Raw genomic sequence first — 21,093 nt, 5'->3', positions numbered from 1 at the left:
GAAATTATCTCATGTAGAGTAAGCGACGGTCTTCGATTGAAATCAGAGACGAGCTCTTGGCATCATTGACATTATTAGAAAGAGTTTGTAATCAAGATAATATCGCTTGTTATTTAATAAACCTCGACCAATAGAAGTAAATACGCAAACTGTCTACATATGTTTATGAAAACAAAATTCGTGAAAATCTCTGCTCTCACAAACAATCTTTGTTGTTTGTATACAGCCTCCCATGTTGGGTACGCAGAAAACTTTAACGGTAAAAACATGGATGCAACCTAATGCCGTGCTTGTGGCTTTAGCGTCTACTGCTGAGAGAACAGGTTGCCTTGTCTGGTTACTCGAAAAAAAAAAAAAAAAAAAGAAAAGAAAAAAGAAAAAGAAAAAAAACACGCTTCGTGCTGATGAAGTGAGCGGCGGGGTGCGAAGGAGGTTGGGTGCGCGGCATTGGCTGCGCCGACTGCCTGCGTGATTTGCGTGGTATTCAGTACCGACTCTGCGCAGAGCATGATGACGACTACAGTCTGTGGCATAGAGGGGGAGTGTGTAAGTCAGTCAGCCGACAGAGCAGGAAAGTCCAGTACCAGTCTGTGTGACGAACAGTGTGTTGTGTGATTCGCTCTCCGTTTTTGTGACGTGGATTGTTGTAAGAGGAACTTGTTGCTGTGCAGTTGACGTGACATCTAGGGAAAGGAATGCAGGCCAACAAGTTAATTTGCCTGCGTATTATAGAACGATAACATTTGAATCTGTTTAATGCGTATGACATACTGTGGCAAACAAGTGTTTGTGTGCTAGACATAGGTTGTAAAACTGTTTAGTTGTGTATAATTTGCATGTAGCTCTCGAAGGTTTTCTTATTGGGGGGCGTTTATAAAATTAATGGTTAAAATGTCTGTGATGCAAATGGGCAAACGACAGCACTGCTATTTGTGCGATTTGCCCCGCATGCCGTGGGCAATGTTGCACGATTTTTCGGAAGCTGTGTGCCGGGGATGTGTGAACTATGAAGGTGCGGACCGCATCGAGTTGGTCTTGGATACAGCGCGACAGATGAAACGAGCCCATGGTTTTCAAGAATCCAGAAGTGGTTCTAGTGGACATTCCTCCGGTTCAAAGCCTCAACCGGGAAGTCTTCATCGCTCCTCGAGTAACCCTCACGAAACACAACATCAGAATGGTGTTGCGGGTCTGGAAGTGGTGGGTCTGCCTCCGGCTGCACACGTCCCTAGTAGACAACAGCAGCAACAGCAACAGCCACCCCCACCTCCTCCCGGAGGTCCTCATCATGGTTATGCAACCCTCCATCACCCTCGATCCGCGGGTCTATTGGCAGAATATCCGACTGCGTCGAGTGTACCTCAACCTCCTCCGCCTCGAGGTACTGCCGTCCCACGTACCCTCTCGTCAGCTGATGCCGGTTCTAGTGAACACGAGGCTGGGATGACGATGGCTCGAACTGTGAGATTACCGACGGCTGCTCATTTGGCAGCTGCTGCGGCCGCTCACCACAACTTGCAACAGTCCCAGCATCATCATTCCGCAAATGGGAACCGACCAAATTCTCTTCCTCCGCAGTCGTCGACAGGAATCGGTCTCAAGAGAGGTCTGTCCACCTCGAACGAGGATGACGAGCATCATCCACATCACCACGTGAACGGAGATGGGGTTCCAACTACGAAGAGAATGATGAGCGTGGAAGAACACTCTCCCTCGTCTCGACCACCGCTCACAAGGGGGGAGTCACTTCCCGCCAACGTTACACATACAGGGCCGTTTATGGAGAGCCGATTTAAAGATAAACACCCCATTAGGGCGCCGTCCTTCGATACTGCCACCTACAAACCTAACGGTAAGTCTATGTGAAACTTAAGCCTGGTCGTTGTTCTCTCTTTCTTACGAGAAATTAACAATGTAATTTCATTACATACGTCGTGGAATTCGTCAGTAATAGCCAAAATTCGTATATGTACTTAAGAAAGTGACTAGAAAGTTCTTACCATATGCCATGTTTTCTTTATTATCATGTGTGAGTCAGTAGTGTCGTCATGTGACGGTGTGAAAACGGAAGGGGGCTCGTTCCTGACCGCCTTGACTAGGCACCATGGGAGAGCAAGCAGATTATATAAAAAGTCACAATATAGACATGCACGCATGCACGTTTTGAATAAGGGTGGGGAGATTGACTAGTAGGAGACACGCATGGCTGCTACCGTTTCCGTTCGTGACGTCACGCTTACGACAGAGTATGCGCAACATGCATGTGCGCAGAGGTTTACTTTTTTTTTATCTGCTACCACCCGTGGGGAATCGATATTTTGATGCATTCCTTGCAAGGTACAAAACATCTCGAGATTGAAAAAATGCAACTTTATTTTTACTTTTCGGAATTCCGACTTTTGTTGCATTTTTTTTGTATGTACACTGATGGTTTTGTTTTAACCAGATTCCTTACGGTTGTAGATCAAAACTCGTGACCGTTTTTACGAAATATGTTAAGATTCATTCCTCATAATTTATGTGCACCACATTTGCTTCTCATTCATTCAAGCTATTCCCCCAGCACCCTACAGAGTTTGGAATGATTCCTTCCCTCTGACCCATGTTGCCTGTTCCCTCTTTGTTACGCTGCAGGCGCACAGCGGTCGACCTACTCTCTTGTCGGTACCCAGCAAGAAACAGGCGGCAGCAGCAACGGATATTGATCAAACCATAAACGGACATAGCTTGGCGCTTCCACTGCTGATGTCGAGGAAGACAGACGGATACCAAAAAACAAAGGAGCCCCTTCAAATCTACTTCCAAGATGCTTACTGGCCGGCTAGTTGCCAAGTCATGACGTCATTCAGGCAGGGAATCATGGTTGAGATATGCGTTGCCAAGCTGGAATGATGCCTGAGATTTCCCCCCCCCCCTCACATCCCGCATTGCTCAGAGTATTTGAATGAAGTGAAAATAGTTTATATTTTCTGATACTCAACTTGACACGCTAGATATTACTTATTTTTAACTCAAGGAGCGGTTTCAGTTGTTTGTTTTAAATGTAAACACATCATGAAGAAATATATTTTCCGACATGAGTAATTAGTTATTCTGAGCGATCGTTCTGCACATTATTAACATGAGATTCCTTGAACGAAAGTGTAATGCTGTTTGGCAGACGAATTTTACAGTTTTGAACAACATATCAGTCGTATGTGTTCTGTTTCGTGCCATAATAAAATTGAATTTCACAGTTGAAATCAAATATTGAAATTCGTTCCTGTAGTAATTTCTGTCACATTAGTATCGTTAAGAGAATCCATTCTTTTAGATCGTTCTCGTCACACCTTGCGGTTCCACTCCAAATACTTCTGTAGCTGTTTTTACAGCACTGTCGTCTCATATTTGAACTCTGGCCAGGTGTTCCCGCTAGTTTTGGTGTTATGCGGCTCCTGTTCCCGGGACTCTCCTTGCATAAACATGTGTGTGGATGAACTCATTTTGACTTTGGCACTTTTCCCACATACTTTAGCGAGACTTAATTGTTAAAAAGAAGTTTCTAGTTCTTCAAATGGCGTTTGTTGCCCGTTGGAATTAAAATTATATTAGGGCCTATATGCGTGACAAGCAATTAATATAACAAAATATTGCAATTAGGCAGCTCTTCCGCGAAATTTATTGTGATCATAATTGTTATGGCTTTCTGACCGTCCATGCTTCTTCAGGTAGTATAATAGTGATTTAAATAAAGTTTATTGGTATTAGTGCGCAAGTTTTATAATAACTAAGAAGTTATTAAAACGAAACGTGAACGACCCGCCAGTATTCTAAGTTGTAATATCCCCCCATACAACGTCCAATGATTCTTTGTAGGATTGTCGTTTCTTAATATTTCATCGCAAGCTGTTATTGATTACATTTTCATTTCACAAACAGTTCCTATAAAGTTTAATGATGTGATGGACAAAATATATTGCAAGATTGTATAATAAACTATTGTAAACAGGGATTACAATTTTATTATTGTGTTACTGGCGTATTTCTAATCATTTCCGCCTGTATCTCAAATGGAGTCTGAAACTGATAAAATTACTCGTAAGGCGCGAATCAGATATTGAAGACAGTGTTAGAGAAACGACATGTGTTTAAAAAGCATTTTTTAAGACATCATTCTTAAAATGTATTTAAGCGCACTTTTAATGTACATACAGATTGAGTTTTTCATTTTGATGTAAGCATATCTACGTTTAAGTTTTCCCGCCTGTCGGAGCTAGTGACTCACTACATGGTGGTTTAGAAGTTATTTGTGGTGCCCATTATATCTGCTTGCTGCACTCGTGAATGTCACGGAAGTCGTTGTGTTTCGTTCACGTTCGTAACTGGCATTTCGCCTCGGTTGCCTGACTATCCTCCTGTCTGGTATGACGTCATAACGCGTCGTCATGGCCTTCTTTTCGTTCGGCTTGTCTCGACAATGGTCGGAACTGAAGCTCGGGGGCCGTGGAATGTTGATTCGACCGGATTTTTGTGTGTGCTGCGAGTCTGATGACTCGTCATCCAGTGATGCCATATCGTCGGTTCTGTTACGCTTGTGCGAAGTTGCCAAGTCGTTGAATGACATAACGGATAGACAAATCGAAAATTCAGAAATAGCTTGTATTTGAGTTACAATATAAATTTAAATGAAAGGAGAATTTTTCAAATTCTAACACTAATATATGTTTTATTTACAGTATTCTATCATGAAACTACTAAAGTTCTTTCACTGCATTTCTGCCATCTGCAGCTTTGGTGTGTTTCAAGTTCGTAATATTAACGAATTATGAAAATTCGTTGCTTCTTTATAGAGTTAAACTGTTTTCTCGCGTTTTAAATTACCACTTCTTGCTTCATAAAATTAACTACGAAAGTTTTTTTAATGTAATGCCTAATTAAAAATTGCCACTTTTTTTCGTCCTAGATTCTCTTTCTAACTTTTGTATTCCGCAGGCACATCCTAGAATACACTTGTACTTTCTACTGAGTAGTCAGTTTGCTTTTACATGAGCATTCATCCATACACTTACTTACAGCCGCTGGGAGTGAAGAAATCTTGTACATTGGAAAGAAATAGTTATATGTAACAGTTCATCAACAATATTCAGTTAAATGTACCAATATTTGAAACAAATTTCACACTAGCAAGCATAAAAACATCCATTATTCTTCACAAATGGACGAAACCTCACCATACCGAAACTGAGCAGAAAGTAGTCGTATTTCAATAACAATAGTGTAGGCATATATATATATATATATATATATATATATATATATACTGTATTAAAATATCTTTCACAATCAGTTTTTATCAGTTCAATTCTGCAAAGACAAAGAGAGAGAGATCAAAATATAAAAATAAATACAAAGCTTCGAAAAAAGTCATATGATAGGTCAGCGTTTCTAATTTTTGGATTGGTTCTTTTTCAACAGAATGCCATTTAAAATGTGTTGTATGAATAAAAATATAAGTTACAAAAATACAACTTCATTGCTATTAATCAGTGGACAGTTATTATCACTATTTAAAAATTAAAAAGTTTGTCTTATCAAGAATTCGGCGCTCAAGTACGAAAAGTAATTTGTAAGAGTTAATTATTAATCATATGCGGAGACCAAGAGGAAGGCAGAAAATAGGAAAGACTGGAGAATGCTGGGTTTGCAGTTAAAGATCTATCCTTGGGCAGAAAGCTATGAATGAATTATCAAATGCCATGCAAATATTTCGTGGACAATATTAGTTGATTATTTTAAAAGAAAGTGTTTGTCTATTTCATATTTTTAACAATAAATTTCATAACATCTTTCATTGAAGCCGTATTTACGAAGGCTATTACATTTCCAATAAAGAGAAACATTGAATCATGCATGATATAATGTAGAATAGATTATCAAATACACATATTAATCAGTTCTTGTTTTGCCAGATTCAGGACTTGACAGCAAATTCAGGGATCCCCATTCATAAGAATAAGTAAGCATTTACTTGAAGAAAATGGTATATAATTTATTTACTCTTCTAAAGTACTTGTATTCAGTTTCCCATCAAATAAACAGTAGATTCTTTTTTGGGATAAAATTATCTGAGTATGGTGCCGATAACTCACCTCTTAATGTAACATTAGGAAAGCCCGAGCCTCATTTTCCTTCTTGGTAGTGTAAGAGAGAATCTACTCATTTTTATGCGATACGTTAAATTTTAAATATTGCAAAATATAGTAGCCTACAGGACATATCTAAGATTATGTACATACAGATGCAGTATTAATAAAATCACCCATTTTCTCTTAAAAATTCGATATATAGATAAGGTTGTGCTTGTAAAGATATTCCAAATTTCTTCCTTTGTAAAATATTTAATCTAATCTTCCTAATTAGATAATTCATTAGGTTAATGGGAATCTTCTATTGTTACGGGCTCCACTTTACTTTAAAACGGTATCTGATGAGAAATACAATTTCTTCTGTTGGTTTGTCATGTGGTCTAAAATATAGTCTGAACATAATGAAAGAGGTGAGCAAGAGAAATTAATTATTTATCATATTCATTCTGTACGTGTAGCAGATTACTTTCTTTCACATGATTCTAAACCATTTTAAGCCATGTCTGAGACAATTTACTGAAGCAATCTATTCTCTCTCATGTATTCTTTAGTCGGTTAAAGTACTCATCAATAAATTCTTGCCTTCTAAACCGAACATTTCTCTTCGTATCTGCAAAATAGGACAAAATTGGTAATTAATTTGTTCTTTAGTAACTGTTAGACGATGATTTCATACGCGTCGGTTTATACTTACGTAATTCATTAACTTCTTTGAACAGGACACTAGAAGACACTCGTGTAATTCCCCTGATATTTTTGCTAACGTACAGCATAGCATTTCATTCATAGTGAGCAAACACTCTCGCCGCAAAGGAGATTTGAATCCATGGCCGCGACTTCTGTACAATTGTGCCTCACCATTGCGTGCGTACACTGCAACCATCTCTATTGTTTAATAGAAGAACATGTTTTTATTATTCTTTAGTAGCGCAATATTTTCTGTCATGCATGCATTCGTCTGAAGGTTAAAGGCATAGACCTCGGGACAAAATCGATATGAATTCCACGTGGTGGTGTTGACCACCCCCTCGAGTTGGTACGACCATACTTCAGTCCCTCGCCTCGTTGGTAGTGAAATCATCTTGAATCGATATTAATGTTAACCTTGGTAGTCAGCCAGTTAGTAATATAACTTCCCTTATACATACAATGGCAGACTTTCAATGTAACAACTCATACGCTGTGTCTTTCCTTCTATTCGTGATTTGACTTTTTATGCTCTTAGTGGGATGGTCACGTCACGAATTCACGATCGTCGTGCACGAATGAAGATCGGAATCCATCCGTGTCTACCGTGACTTGGATAATGAAATCCTCTCCGTTCGTTTATTTCTCGTTCTCACCTCTGTGGCCTCCTCCCCTCGAGACAATATGGACATGGTCATGGACTCTTCAGATGTATATCGATTTCTCTAAAAACACACATAGAAACGTTATTTCGTGACCTTATGATTCGGGGAATGTTAGAATGAGTAACTGAATGATTATACACTATTAAGATTAATTTGGACATTTTATCATTATCAGTTTTTTGCTTTAGGTCACTTCTACTTTACTGGTGTTCTGTAAACAATGGAATCTTGGCTTCATAATTCGAATTAGTGTAACAGGGTTCGTTTCCTCCGATGGTTTCAAAACCATAGAGCAGCGCTAACGCAGAAAAGTAAATAAATCCACGTGGTTTATGGTATACATATAGTCATTTTATTGTTTACCTAACAAGACATTAGTCCGTATATGCGTAGTACTTTCTCCTTTTGTAAGTTAAAAAAAAAAGATAATGTAGTCTAAAAGTGTAATTATTGTACATACGCATAAACATTGAATATTAGTTTATACTATGTCTCTCTAACATTTAAAATTGTAAATTACTTGGAATGATAGTTCAAGTATATTATAATGTGTAATTACAAATTGTATTCCGTTGTATTTTAAGAGATTTACAATATTAAAATGAAGTACATCAGGTAACTCATCTTACTTCTCCCAAGAACAAATTGTAATTACTTTTACTGGAAGCGAGTGTAGTCAGGAGATATAGCCTAATTGGCTTTTCTGGAGAAAAAAAGTACTTTTTTGAAATACCGCTAGTTTAAAATAAATTCATTATCTATGTAATTTGCAGTTTTTGTGTGTAGATATAATTTTTAATTTGTTTATAGCATTCATTTCAGTGTTCTTTTGAATTTGAATAATTTAATTTCATAAGGTCGTCAACCCTTTGATTGAGGTTCTGACTAATATGTACATTTATTATTAAGCAGTACATCTCACTTGATATGTTTTGTAAACCATAGATCTGTTATTATTGTTTGTATACATCTGAAGTCTGATAAGCGTAATATGTTGCTGTCAGCGATATATGCAATAGAGCGGGGAAAGGAATTGGTCACCCTGGTGTCAGTTATGAAGTTCAAACCCATCTTCGGACAGTTGACTAAACAATAAACAACAAAGCATTAATTAAGGCTGTATACAAAATTATAATTTCCTTGCACAATATATCCAACTGGACCAAATTCAGTGTGTAAATTGAAATTCCTACCGAAATAAATTTCGGGAAACATCGCCAAAGATTGTAGTATTAGTAGTAATAATAATATTATTATTATTATTATTATTATTATTTGGCGGGTATTATTATTATTATTATTATTACCCGCCAAATTTGTCCGAAACTGGTTTTTTATGTTCGCGATTCCCTTTATGTTTCACTTTTGAACACATTTCAACGGTTGCCCCGTGCTACAGCCCCGGTTCATCCTATGTTCAGGTAAAGAAGTTAACGGTTACATCGACCTTGAAAATATTTTCAAAGAACCATCTCACAAAATAGCGTACATGACAGAGAGAAGAGACGGTGAAGAACCTACGTATACAGTACAATATTATAGATTTCCATCACGCTATTAAAAATAAAATATGAACATTTACTCTTTTGTAATCAACTTTTGTTTTAAATGTATCATTGAATGTCTGTAGCGTAATATTTACAATGTAAATTTTATAGATATATCCGTGTACTCGAGTGTCAATGACATACAGTACATATAATTAACCATAGAAAGTCGAAGTTTTTGAGTTACGTGAAATATTTATTGTATACAGTTCCATTAGATTTAAATCTACTAAATGGTGTACTTATTCTAAAGCCATTTATTCTATTAATTAACTGGGTGTGAAACACCTGTTTTACTATGTCAGAGGAGGAATAAGGGTAATATCTCGTAGGGTCAATTATGAATAGATTGACGATCATGTAAAATAGCTGGTTTTATACAAAGATGGGTTGGGTGAGGGATAAATTGAGAGGAAATGCAAATGTATTTGTTACTGTTCAACGAATCGAATCCGGGACCGAAAGATACTTTGTTTTACTTTATAAGGTTATGCTGTAGGCGTATGTAACTTTATGTATTACTATAATAGTTTATTTTAAATAATGTTAATTGTGTTCAAAAAACAAAAATAAGAACATTGTCCACTTATAAAAAGTAATTTTTTCGCATATCTACCCAATTCTTACCATGAGCATTTCTGGATATTATTAAGCTTATAATATTTATTAATTATACTTAATACATTAAGTAAAACATAACATTTATAGATCATATGGTGACACAAAAATAATATATGTGTTCTCAAAAGTACAAATACGACTTACAGGAAGGAATTACATAACATGTTTCGTTTTTCGATGCCATGCGATGCAAGTTTTGATTGTTTTCATATAGACTGTGCATGCATATTGCATTATTTATGCATTGGTTATATACTGCTATTCATACATTTAGATATGTATTGTAATAGCATGACAAGAGCATTGTTGCATGTGGACTTTGTAGTACAATTTAGTTCTGAGTAGTTTTGCACTCGTGTCCGAGGATGGAGCATTAGGTGTTAATTAGGCCTACTGACAAGTTATTTATCATAAACGTGACTTCATTTCACTTATATTTTCCTAATTATGGCTTCATTAAATAGTTAGCTATAATTTTAAAGTATTTATTCAAAATGTGAGGTAATGATCTTTAGCATAATACTAAACAAATTCAGTTCTCATATTAATATCTATAATTTAAGAGAGGAAAGGGCGGTATGTGAAAAGTCGGGTGATAATTAGACTCTAAAATACAGTTATGAAAACCTTACTTCCATCTGCAAAGGGCTGTAAATTTTTTAATAAAAAAAAACCGTGATTCTAACATAAATATTGAACTTATTTTCTTCTGAGAATAAATTAGGTAAAAAAAAACTGCAATTATGATTACACTAGCCTATCGGTGGTTACTATCTTCTGATGACTTGCAGATGTAATTTGGCTTATGAATTTTAATAATTATTGCCATTGTATATGAACAACTTGAAATATTATTTTTATTTTCGCTATTATAACAATACATATATACCTAAGTACCGTATATAAAATATTGGATGAAATCTTGGCGAAACAATTTTCTTCAATATTTGAAATAGCCTACACTATCTGCATTTCACAGATTTCCGTTACTGATAATTTACAGACTTGAGTTTTACTTACATTTCTATTTCACCTAAAATACATTAATCGACCTCTTCTCTTTACTTTAATTTCAATGTATTATTATTATTATTATTATTATTATTATTATTATTATTATTATTATTCAGATATAATCTTACATCTGTCAACTGTATCGGTTATTTAGAACCTTGAATGTTAGGGTTAGCCTATAACAAATTTAGTAACAAGTGTCTGGGAGTTACTTGTTGTACATTTACTGCCATGAAATTTCTTAAGTTACCTGTTCAGTAACTGAACGCAACATGCAGAATTAATTAAATGGGTGTGCTAATCGTCATAGTCTGAAACTGATTATTATAAGTGTGTCTGAAATGTTTGTTAAATCGAAAATGTAACCACGTTATTTGTGTAATTTTCCATGGCTGCGAGGTAAAGTTGCATTCAACTAAAATGCTAAGAAGTACTGATCTCAGTTTTAATATAATAATTACTGTTGTAGGCTATAAGTTATTTCAATTTTTTTAAGTAGCACTCAACTTTTCCACCGTTCGCAAGATAAGTTAAAATTATGTCATAGTAATTTCTATGTATTTGTTTGTATCTTATTTCTAATCGAACCTAAAATAAGCGATACACGTATCAAGTTTCTCAGATTTCACTTTTATTTTTCGAAATTTAATTAAACTATCTTTTTACGACAGGAAATTTAAGCAGTTATACTTGTATAGAGAAGTCTGAATTACTTTTCATACTTTTGTGACTGTAATTCATTTTTCATCATGCTACATAAATATATATAAAAATGATTTCTACTTCTCCAGCCGAGTTTCTGATTAAAAGCAGAAGCCATTTTAGACATGTTCTTGATTAGGGTAGATGTAACTTTTTGCATTTCTGCTCATCTTAGCTTTTGTGTTACATACAGTTTGTTGAAAAAAGGCGAGTCTTAATTGGCTGATACGAGATGTAGACTTCGTTTTCGAATCGGAAATCTAATTGAAAATTCCCTTCCCCACTCTCATAGTTAAGTCACAGACCAGTCGAAGTACTATTAATTTATTATTTGAAACATCATCTACTTCCTTTGTTTCAAATCCTTTTTGTTACTATTTTGTTTATTTTCTGTATATTTTTAGTTTGACCTGTTGAGTGCTACGATCGGCTTGCGCGCTGCACGGGATCGCCTGGTTATCGTACGAATCTTGTGTTGCATGTGTGCAGGTTATCCCGCAGTACCTCTGGGCGTGAGTAATGGGGGAGCAGGCTCTCCCCTGGGCCCCCGAACCGGGTCCCCCCCGGAGTCGCAGCAACCCAACACGCAGGCCCCTTCTCAGCAGCAGCAACAACAGCAGCAGCAACAGGGTAGCAACGGGCAATCGCCTATGGCAGCCCTCATGTCAGTTGCCGATAACCTGCCCCCTGGTTCACCTAGAAGTGCTGGGGGGAGTCCCCCGGGATCTGGGGGCCCAAGGTCAGCCTCGAGAGGCTCTCAGCACTCACCTAATTCCTCAGGTAAATGATCTGACTGGTGGAATTTGACCGGGGATTACTTACAGCTGCTTGGATATGCTATTTGGAAAGCTGGTTGCTTGGTCTTGGGTTTGGGATGTTGTGGATTTAGATTTGGTTTTATTTTTTCTTATTTTGAGTTTAAATTTTTAGTATCTCCTTAGTATCTCTCTTCCCATCCCTTCCGTCACTCCTTACTTCCTAACCTCTTCCTTTTGCTTTTTCACATTTTTTTCTGTTGCTGTTTATGAATTTTTAGGTAATTTCTCTTATCAGAGTGTATAAAATACGAGAAAGATGTGACAAATTTGTTTGAAGTATATTTTAAAATATAGTTACAAGGATTTAAGTATATTTCGCATGCACATTTTTACATTTGCAACAATTCTCTAACCCCAACATTTTGAATACTGTTGTTTGGAAACTGAGGTATTTGACACTGGCAGTAGGCTTTCAATTGTTCCGAATTTAATGCTAACAGTAAAAATGTAAATAACTTGTTGAGAACATTCCCCTAGTGCTTAGCAATAGCATGATATGTTTATATCATATTCAAGTGTTTCTACGTATCTGTCTTGTGCACGTATATCTTTCAATGTGTAGCTCAGGATATATGTTGTCGAATTTCACCTTATACAGTAGAGTGAGTATTGCATTACTAAATTTATGTGTAAATGTATGGTATAATGAATAACATCATACCTATATCCAAATGTAACAGAAGCTTGAATGTTAGAAATGCATGACTGTCACGTACATATTTCACTACTTCTTTAGTTGCATAAATATTTATTTCGTGTTTGAAGGTGATAATTCCGAAAATAACCGCCTAGGTACCGAATTATGTTAAACAAATCAGTGGAATAAAAAACTTGTGTAACTGAAGGAATATTTGTGTAAAATATAAATATATTGTGACTGAAGGCAGTGTTAAATTGAAGTAATATTGATCTTCGTATTTTGCTTCCCGTTGTAATGTGTAGGCCTACATATGACATGTGAGTGAGATTTAAATGCATGGTTTTCAGCAGCACAGCCTGATAGGTAGAACATTGAAATTGGGAGGCGAAATAGCCAATTAGGATAATGCATAATGCGTTTATTGTAGACTACTTATTGTTGTAGTTAGATTTGTAGTGCAATCTGCATTAGAAGAAGCATTATTTTGCATTATACTTATACGTTTTATTCTTTCAACAATATTTCTTAAAACAGTGAACTGCTCGATTTCACATGTTAGATCCAAACTTTTTTTTTTTTTACGTTTTATGAAAATGCTTGAAGGCTAACGTTAACCGTCAGGGTTTTACATCATTGCTCATAATTCGTTGAAATGATGCTATTTGTGGCATGTTACTTTGCCTGTTCTCTTGGTGCTTCTGCCGAGATACATTGCCAATACGAGTATTTCAGAGTTCGTAATTTGAAGGGTGCCAAACCATAATGTTGTAAGTGCCACCCCTTGCTAAAATTGAGTTAATAATGAAAATGTGTTGTATGTGTATGTGCCACTCTCCACCTGCTAGTGTTGCAAGAACTGCATGTGGCGTCAAGTAGTGCTCCATTGGCAGGAGAGAAGCGTATGCCTGCTGTAACATTGCATATGCACCAAGCTCAGTTTTTTCTTTCCTCTGTAAATTTACTTTGATGGCACTTTTGTTATGGTTTGGCACCCTTAATTTATTTATAGCAATTTTCCAAAAATTGTCCTCTAAGTACCTGGGTATTTTTCAGTAATTTCTACTTAATCTTATTCTTAATAATGAATAATAGTAAGTCTCTGTTTATACTATACAAAGACACATATAGGCCTATCATGCGGATATCATTATATTGTTTCAGTATCTCTTAAAAAGCAAAGCATTAAAATATTATTCGTGATTTCACCATTACATTATAGGTCTTGATTTCCTATTGTTGATTGTTTAACACAGTAATTTCCTATTGGTAGTTTTAAAAGTGTTTTATTTTTATATTAGAAATATTGTTGTGTCCTTAAATTTTGTGTAAAAGCGACGGCATTTGTGATTTAATAATGTAAATTTTATATTCCTTCTGATATCAATTGCAACACTTTCGAAGTTACACCTCTCCTGTAACGTTCTTAAATTATTTTAGACCAGAATATTCCTCTAGGAAAGATTGGTGAATATTGTAAATAAAAATATAGAAGTCGTTTCTTCGTTATATCTCTGATATTTTACATGTGGCCATTTAGTTTATAGCCGTGAAAATCTTGTGACAGAATGGTTTCTTAAAGTTCAGCAGGATCTGTTGTGTCTCTCTGAGAAAGTGCTTAATTCGTTTTACTCGTTCAAATTTTATTTTAAAGTAACTGATCTCACTAGTGGTATTAATTAGTTTCATTACAATGTTACTAAGTACCGTAGATTGCTGTTAGTATTACATGTGGCCTTGCTGAGAACACTGCTGTAAAAATTCGCTTCTGTAAATTCAGTATGTAATGCTTGATATTTAATTTACAAGCCTGATTGGTGCTGGACCCCGGACTCATTTCACTGGCATTATCACCATCTCATTCAGACGCTAAATAACCTAAGATGTTCGTAACTTCCTTTTACAGCCAAATTCAAATATACGGATAGCCATTTCACAAAAACAATTTATAATAATAAGGAATATTCAGTTTTTAAAGATAAAAATGTGGTGGTTTAATTAAATTCTGAGCTCTGAGTATTTTTGAATATTTATTACGTGTATTATTATTTTATGCATGGTTGGATTTCATATTGGTTACATTTCTAATGTGATTTCCTCCACCGTATTTCGTAGTTTAGAAATAACTTCATTTTTTAATATTATTCAGAATGATCGTGATTGATAAGAAATATGTAAACAATATATGCATTCTTGAATACAAATATTACCAGTCAGTCAATTCAAGAAATAGTTTTCACTTTATCAGTTCGTTACAAGATTTGTTTTGTTTTTGTCTTTAGGTTCCACAAGTGGTCGTCGTTCATCAGGTAGTAGACATGTGAGTTCTACAACTGTGACTTCTAGTGAAACAACCAACAGTAATGGTGTATCTGGTGGAGAAGGCGCTGGTACACCAACTGGAGGTGCTGGTGAAGCTGGTGCCAATCCTGGAGGAGGTGCTAGTAGTGGAACCCCTGGTGCTGTACCAAGCACAACTACGCTCAAGTGTACACTGTGCCAAGAACGGCTCGAGGATACACATTTTGTCCAGTGTCCCTCCGTCCCTCACCACAAGTTCTGCTTCCCCTGCTCTCGGGAGAGTATTAAGAGGCAGGGGGCTGGATCAGAGGTTAGTATGTTTACATAATTTTATTATTTACTGTATTACAGACATTAAGAAAATGAATAATGTTTTATTAATGTAGCTACAACATTATTTTCATATATATGAAAACGAAACTAAGACGCTTCTGATTGATTGTCCGAAATGACACCAGTAAATTGAATTATAATTATGTTGTATTATCTAAATTGTTTAAATATATATCGTGAGCTTTATAAAATAAGAAGTATCTACAAAGATTTTCTCTCTCTCTCTCTCTCTCTCTCTCTCTCTCTCTCTCTCTCTCTCTCTGGTTTTTTTATGTTGCTGTTGATGGATCGTCCTTCTTATAACTTGTTGGTAATCTATCCCCCCCCCCCCCCAATTACTTGATTTGTCAGGACAGACAATTGTCGTTTCCAATGCAAAATTCAACAGTGAGTTTCTTCTAAGCTTATTGAAAAGAATTTAAGGATTACAAAGACTCTGTGTTGGGGGAAACAGTTTCCTTCCCCTTTCCAAAAACGACTTAAACTTAATTTGCAAAATTATTGGTTTCAACACCACAAAGTGTGGTGCCTTTTACAAAGTAATGTAAAAAATTAAAGAACTATAAACTTTTCTAGCAGGTGAATATTGTGAATATTATATTAAAGAAAAATGTTAATATTATTTTATATATTTATTTAGTTTTCGGGTCTTCTCACTATAGAAGTATATGTGTTATTTAATTTATTTGCAGGTGTATTGTCCAAGTGGAGACAAGTGTCCTCTGGCCAATTCTAATGTTCCTTGGGCATTCATGCAAGGTGAAATTGCAACCATTTTGGGCGAAGAGTTCAAAGTGAAGAAAGAGAGGGAGACTTAAACCAACATGAGAAGAACCCAGTCATATGGGTTACTTGTCTCCATATTTGTTTCCGACTTCTCTCCTCTGTAAACAAGTGGGAGAGGAGTTGTGTACTGCAACAGGAGGTCTGTTAGCGAAAGGATCTCCTGGAATGTGGCAAGGAATAAGGGTGTGTGGTACTATTACCCCATCCTAAAGAAGAAGAAGTCAATGGAGAGATAAAAGGCAGCAGGTTTTGGTTTCTAAAGTTCCTACACCCGGGAAATACTGAGGCTAGCTATTTCTGGGAGGATTACTATTTGGATATTCCCGGTTCAGGATATGATGATTTGATGATAGAAGGTTAATGTAAAGGTCCCTCTACGATATTATTTCTTGATCAAAGTAAGGCTACTTTCATCTTGACATGGTTGATAGTCATCTGTTACGAAGGGTAATGGTATGCATTGTATATTAAAATGCAGGGTCTTCAAATGTAACTGGAAATTGAAGTGGAACACAACTGGAATGTGAGAATATCACGGAGTGTATAATAACCCTGTCTTTTGAAATGAAATCTTTGTATGGACATCGTACGAGTAATGGCATATAGAGTATTTTTAAGAAAATACATGGCCATTTGTTACACATTTTGACAACTAGAAATGTGTTACATATGTTTTTCATATTTCTTTGCTACTGGATATAATTTCTTGTTAGCAAAAAGGAAACATAGAAGCTGTGACTACCTTTATTTCAAGTCTTTCAGAAAGACTGTCTTATATGTATATAACAAAATATGAGCATTTGTACATAAGATTTGAACAGTCTGATAAATTTTTCTTGTGAATTTGCACGGTCACAAGTTTTCTTTTTAACACCTCTTCCTAAATTCTGTCTTTTTCAACACACTATAAGACAAAGACATCATATTCATCTGGCTGAGGTACAAAGACTAGCAATTAAGTTCTATAACTAACTGTAAGCTACATCAGGTATTCCTGGAAGGAAGGGCAAGTTACGGAGAAGAACGGCAGAGAGAATGTGTATAGTTTAAAGTAGCAGCTCTGTTTTTGATTCAGGGCTAATTTTTTACGGAACTTTTTTTGTAATATATTCAGATTAAAACTAATGGACTCTTTTTAAGTGTACAAATTATAAGTGTCAGATGTGCAGGTAATCTGAAATTGGTAATTGAAAGTTTTCTTATATTCCCTTTCGTATTTGTTTGGAAAGTCAGAGCACTGAAGTATTTTAGCATAAATTATAACATGTTAACTAACAAGCTTTTCATAGGCAATGACTTTTATTTTAAGATCTGAACAGTGCATTATGATTGCATCAACAATGTCTGAACATATACTGTTCGAACGTTATTAAAACATTGTCAGGTGTTTTTGCTGCTTTTCTTCTGGGTGAGATATCACTTGTTACAGTATCCTTGTAGAGTCAAATTCAAAATAAAAGAATCCTTCACTTTTCACAAAAGAGTATTCTACTGTCTACATATAATCACCAAAGTGAAAGAAACTTAAGAACTTAGCAGGTTTGCATGTAGCCAAGCAAGTAACACACGTTTTGCTGTAACAAGTGTTCAATTGCCAGTCCAGTGTACAAGAGAACCTGCAATATTAGCTGAGCACATTCAGGCCTCTTTGTTTTCATGTAATTAAGCTATATTTTGCTGTAACAAATACTTGTGTACACTACTAAACTACAAAGTGTTTTGTAATAATAATTATAAATAATTAATTGATGATATAAAAGTTCCTTGTGGGCATTTCAAGTCTTTCTATAATTTTGTGCTCTTTTCACATACTTTACTTCTTTATGCGTTGCAGTAATTTCTTTCAGGCTTCCGCAGTATCTTTAATATACAGTTTCCCAAAATATGTTTAAAACTTGTTAAATTTCAATCTGTTCTTACCTCCAGTTTCCTATTTATTTAAAACTCTTAAAATTACTATTATTGATGCACAACCACATTCTTATCTGGAACGTTATAGACTTTGATATGCGGAGTTTATTTCATATAGACGTATATAACAATATCGAAGCGGCAGCGATTTTATGTTTCTCTTAATATTGCAATTTATGTCATTTGGTAATATTTTTATTGGAATTTTGCTACATGTAATTAACAATTTAATTGCATTTTTGGATAGCTGCAATAATTAGGCAGTGATGAAGGTACGGAATATTTAATAGGATTTTCCTATGCGCTGTAATAAATCGTTATAAGTAACTAACTTTGATCATTATGATCCGAAATAAAATTGAAACTGCAGCATAAAATTTTAATTTAACTGCTTGTGACATAGTGCTTTATTTCCAGGTTGTGCATGACCCAGCTATTAATATTTTGGCAAAGAACATGCTGCACATTCTTCACACTGTCACTGTTGTCTTTTTCTGCCAGTAATATTATTAATTGTCCTTGTTCCTTTTTCCTATGAAACCCCACCAACACTCCTTATGATAAGAACCTAGTCAATGCCTGGGCGACTCAGTAATTAGTTGTCCCAATGAAGGAACTCCAAAACTCGCTGGTGTGTTTTAAATGAGAAAAAAATCCCTTGTGTAGTAGCATTAAATTTAGTAGGTAGAAACATATTTACTCTCTTGTTCTATATAGGTTTTTGCTGCGCTGCAAATTGATTAATTGTAACAAGAAGTGGAAAAAAGTAAACATTTGTGTAAAGTTGGTCTTTTCATGAAGCTGGAAGATTTTAATATGAACATATGAATGTTCCACTTCATTTTGTCTGTACAAAGAAGAATTTTTATAGTAACATTTTTGTAATGTAACAGTGTGATAACGAGTGATTTCATTGCAGTGACTTAACTCACATATTTCAGACTGTTACAAATCCAGTACATGCCAAAACAATCCCCCCTTTCACACAATTTTTTTAACATCCAATCTTGTGAATATTTTTCATTACACGTTATCTGATTAAAAATAAATATTAGATAAACAGTGGAATTAGCAGAGCCCAGGAAAAGTAACAATTGTGGTTGGCATTGTATTAAGCCGGACCTGTAGAACAGTCAGCCTCTACTGGTTTCAAGTATATGCTGCACGTAAGAAGTTTTAAGTAGGTATATTTTAAACCATTTTTTATTTACTAATGAATTGCATATTTAATTACGTTTCGTGGGAATGTATATTTTAAGTGACTTTCTTAAGAACAAAAGTGAAAAGAATTTCTTCTAACTTTGAAATTCGTAATGGAATATTGAACTGAATTGGACTGTATTTTGTGAGACCAGTACATACTGTATGTGTATGTTAGGCGTTTTCTATGACACTTTCTTAAGAATCTGTAAATTAGTACTAAGTATGGCTTAATAGAGTTTGACAATTTCCCTATGTGCTCTGCTGTGAAGAATACATAAAATATTTGTTGTACTTTGGTTCAATAAGTCCAAGTTTTTTTAAAATTACAAAATATTTTCCTTTTCATGCTTTAATACGTTTATAACAGTTTTACAATTTGAGAAGTATCCAGTGTGGGGGGATGTTTTGGTTCAGTTACTGCGGAACTATGAAGTATCACACCTGTTATTAATGAATGAACCAATGCAGATGCCATTTTTTAGTTAGTGGCTCATCTCTAACACAGAAAATCACTTTGAAGAAATAAGAACTTAGAATCTGTAGATACGGTTGTTATCTACAGTAATCTTACACAATTCATTTGTAGTAAAATTCCCGATAAAAGCTGGAGTATCGAAATTTTAACAACTTTTCATTACAAGAGTTGGACTAAAAGCTATTGTACTTGAATATTTTGTTGATATTTAGAAAGTTATAGCATGGGAAAGATGTTTTTGTACCTTTGTTTTTCCCAGAGTTCTTGTAAGTCAGTATTTTTTAATAAGAAGAGGATACAAACTGTCTACATTTGAATGCAGTAGTGAATATATATGTATGTTTTATGTTCTCTGAAGTATACTACCCCAGTGTTTTTGTAAATACATGTAAAAATAGATTTAAAACAAATATATAAATATATAAAACATAACAGTAGGATTGTGTTGTAAATGGTTGTTTCTCATTGCTTGGATGTTAACGTATGCTCTTTATACAAATTTTATGTTAATTGCTTAATTAATTTGTAGACAACATGGCAGTGCCTCCGAATTATCCAATCAGTGTTCTAGGAATACCTTGGTAATTACTGCTTTGTAATAATGAATTAAGGTTGCGATACCCACTACTCGTAAAATAAAACATATTTTTCGGTGTTAACAGTGTTTCTTATTCATATTACATATCTTAAATCCTTCACAAGTTTCCTGTTTTTCTTCCTTTAAATGAAGTAGAGAGAAGATTGTATGAAAAGACACGAATTTTCGAACATTAATCGTATTAAAGTGTGAATGAATTTAATCGTGTACTTTTTAAACTCTCTCTCCAACAGAAATCGTGTACTAATGCGAAGTGTCTTGGTTTCAACTATTTTCAGGCATGTTTGTGACGTTCTAATGGCAACGAAATATTTATTCAACATAATTATGTTGTAATTAGTTACATTATATTACAGGTAGAGAAGAGGTCTCAATGTTAATAATATTTGTAAAGAAAATTATAAAAATATTTTACAATATACATTGAATTAGGTATTATTCTGAGAGCAATCTACAGAAGTGTGAAATATATATTGCATTATTAATCAGATTGTCTCGTTCGCATAGCGAAGAGAGAACTGTTTCCTTGGGGTAAAGCAAAACCATAGAATCTCCATATAACGGGGTTTTGGGGGACATAATTTACCTCTTTCCCTGTTACAGCTTGACTGTGGTACAGCATATCGGAATATGATTATTTAATAAAGGTATTTTCGGGAGGCATGTTTTT

The 21,093-nt window shown here is 35.1% G+C and overlaps 1 protein-coding gene across 1 annotated transcript; it reads left to right on the top strand.

Moving 5' to 3' along the window:
- Positions 1 to 445: 445 nt before the first annotated feature.
- Positions 446 to 20,484, top strand: Pits (Protein interacting with Ttk69 and Sin3A). Its single transcript, XM_069823711.1, has 4 exons — positions 446 to 1,852; positions 11,851 to 12,141; positions 15,099 to 15,427; positions 16,143 to 20,484. Exons 1-4 carry the CDS (start codon positions 883 to 885, stop codon positions 16,266 to 16,268), a joined length of 1,716 nt encoding a protein of 571 aa, XP_069679812.1. The 5' UTR covers positions 446 to 882; the 3' UTR covers positions 16,269 to 20,484.
- Positions 20,485 to 21,093: the final 609 nt, after the last annotated feature.

This window comes from Periplaneta americana, chromosome 4, assembly GCF_040183065.1.
Source record: "Periplaneta americana isolate PAMFEO1 chromosome 4, P.americana_PAMFEO1_priV1, whole genome shotgun sequence".
In the NCBI taxonomy this organism is placed as follows: Eukaryota; Metazoa; Arthropoda; class Insecta; order Blattodea; family Blattidae; genus Periplaneta; species Periplaneta americana.
This window is presented reverse-complemented; position numbering and strand designations above follow the sequence as displayed.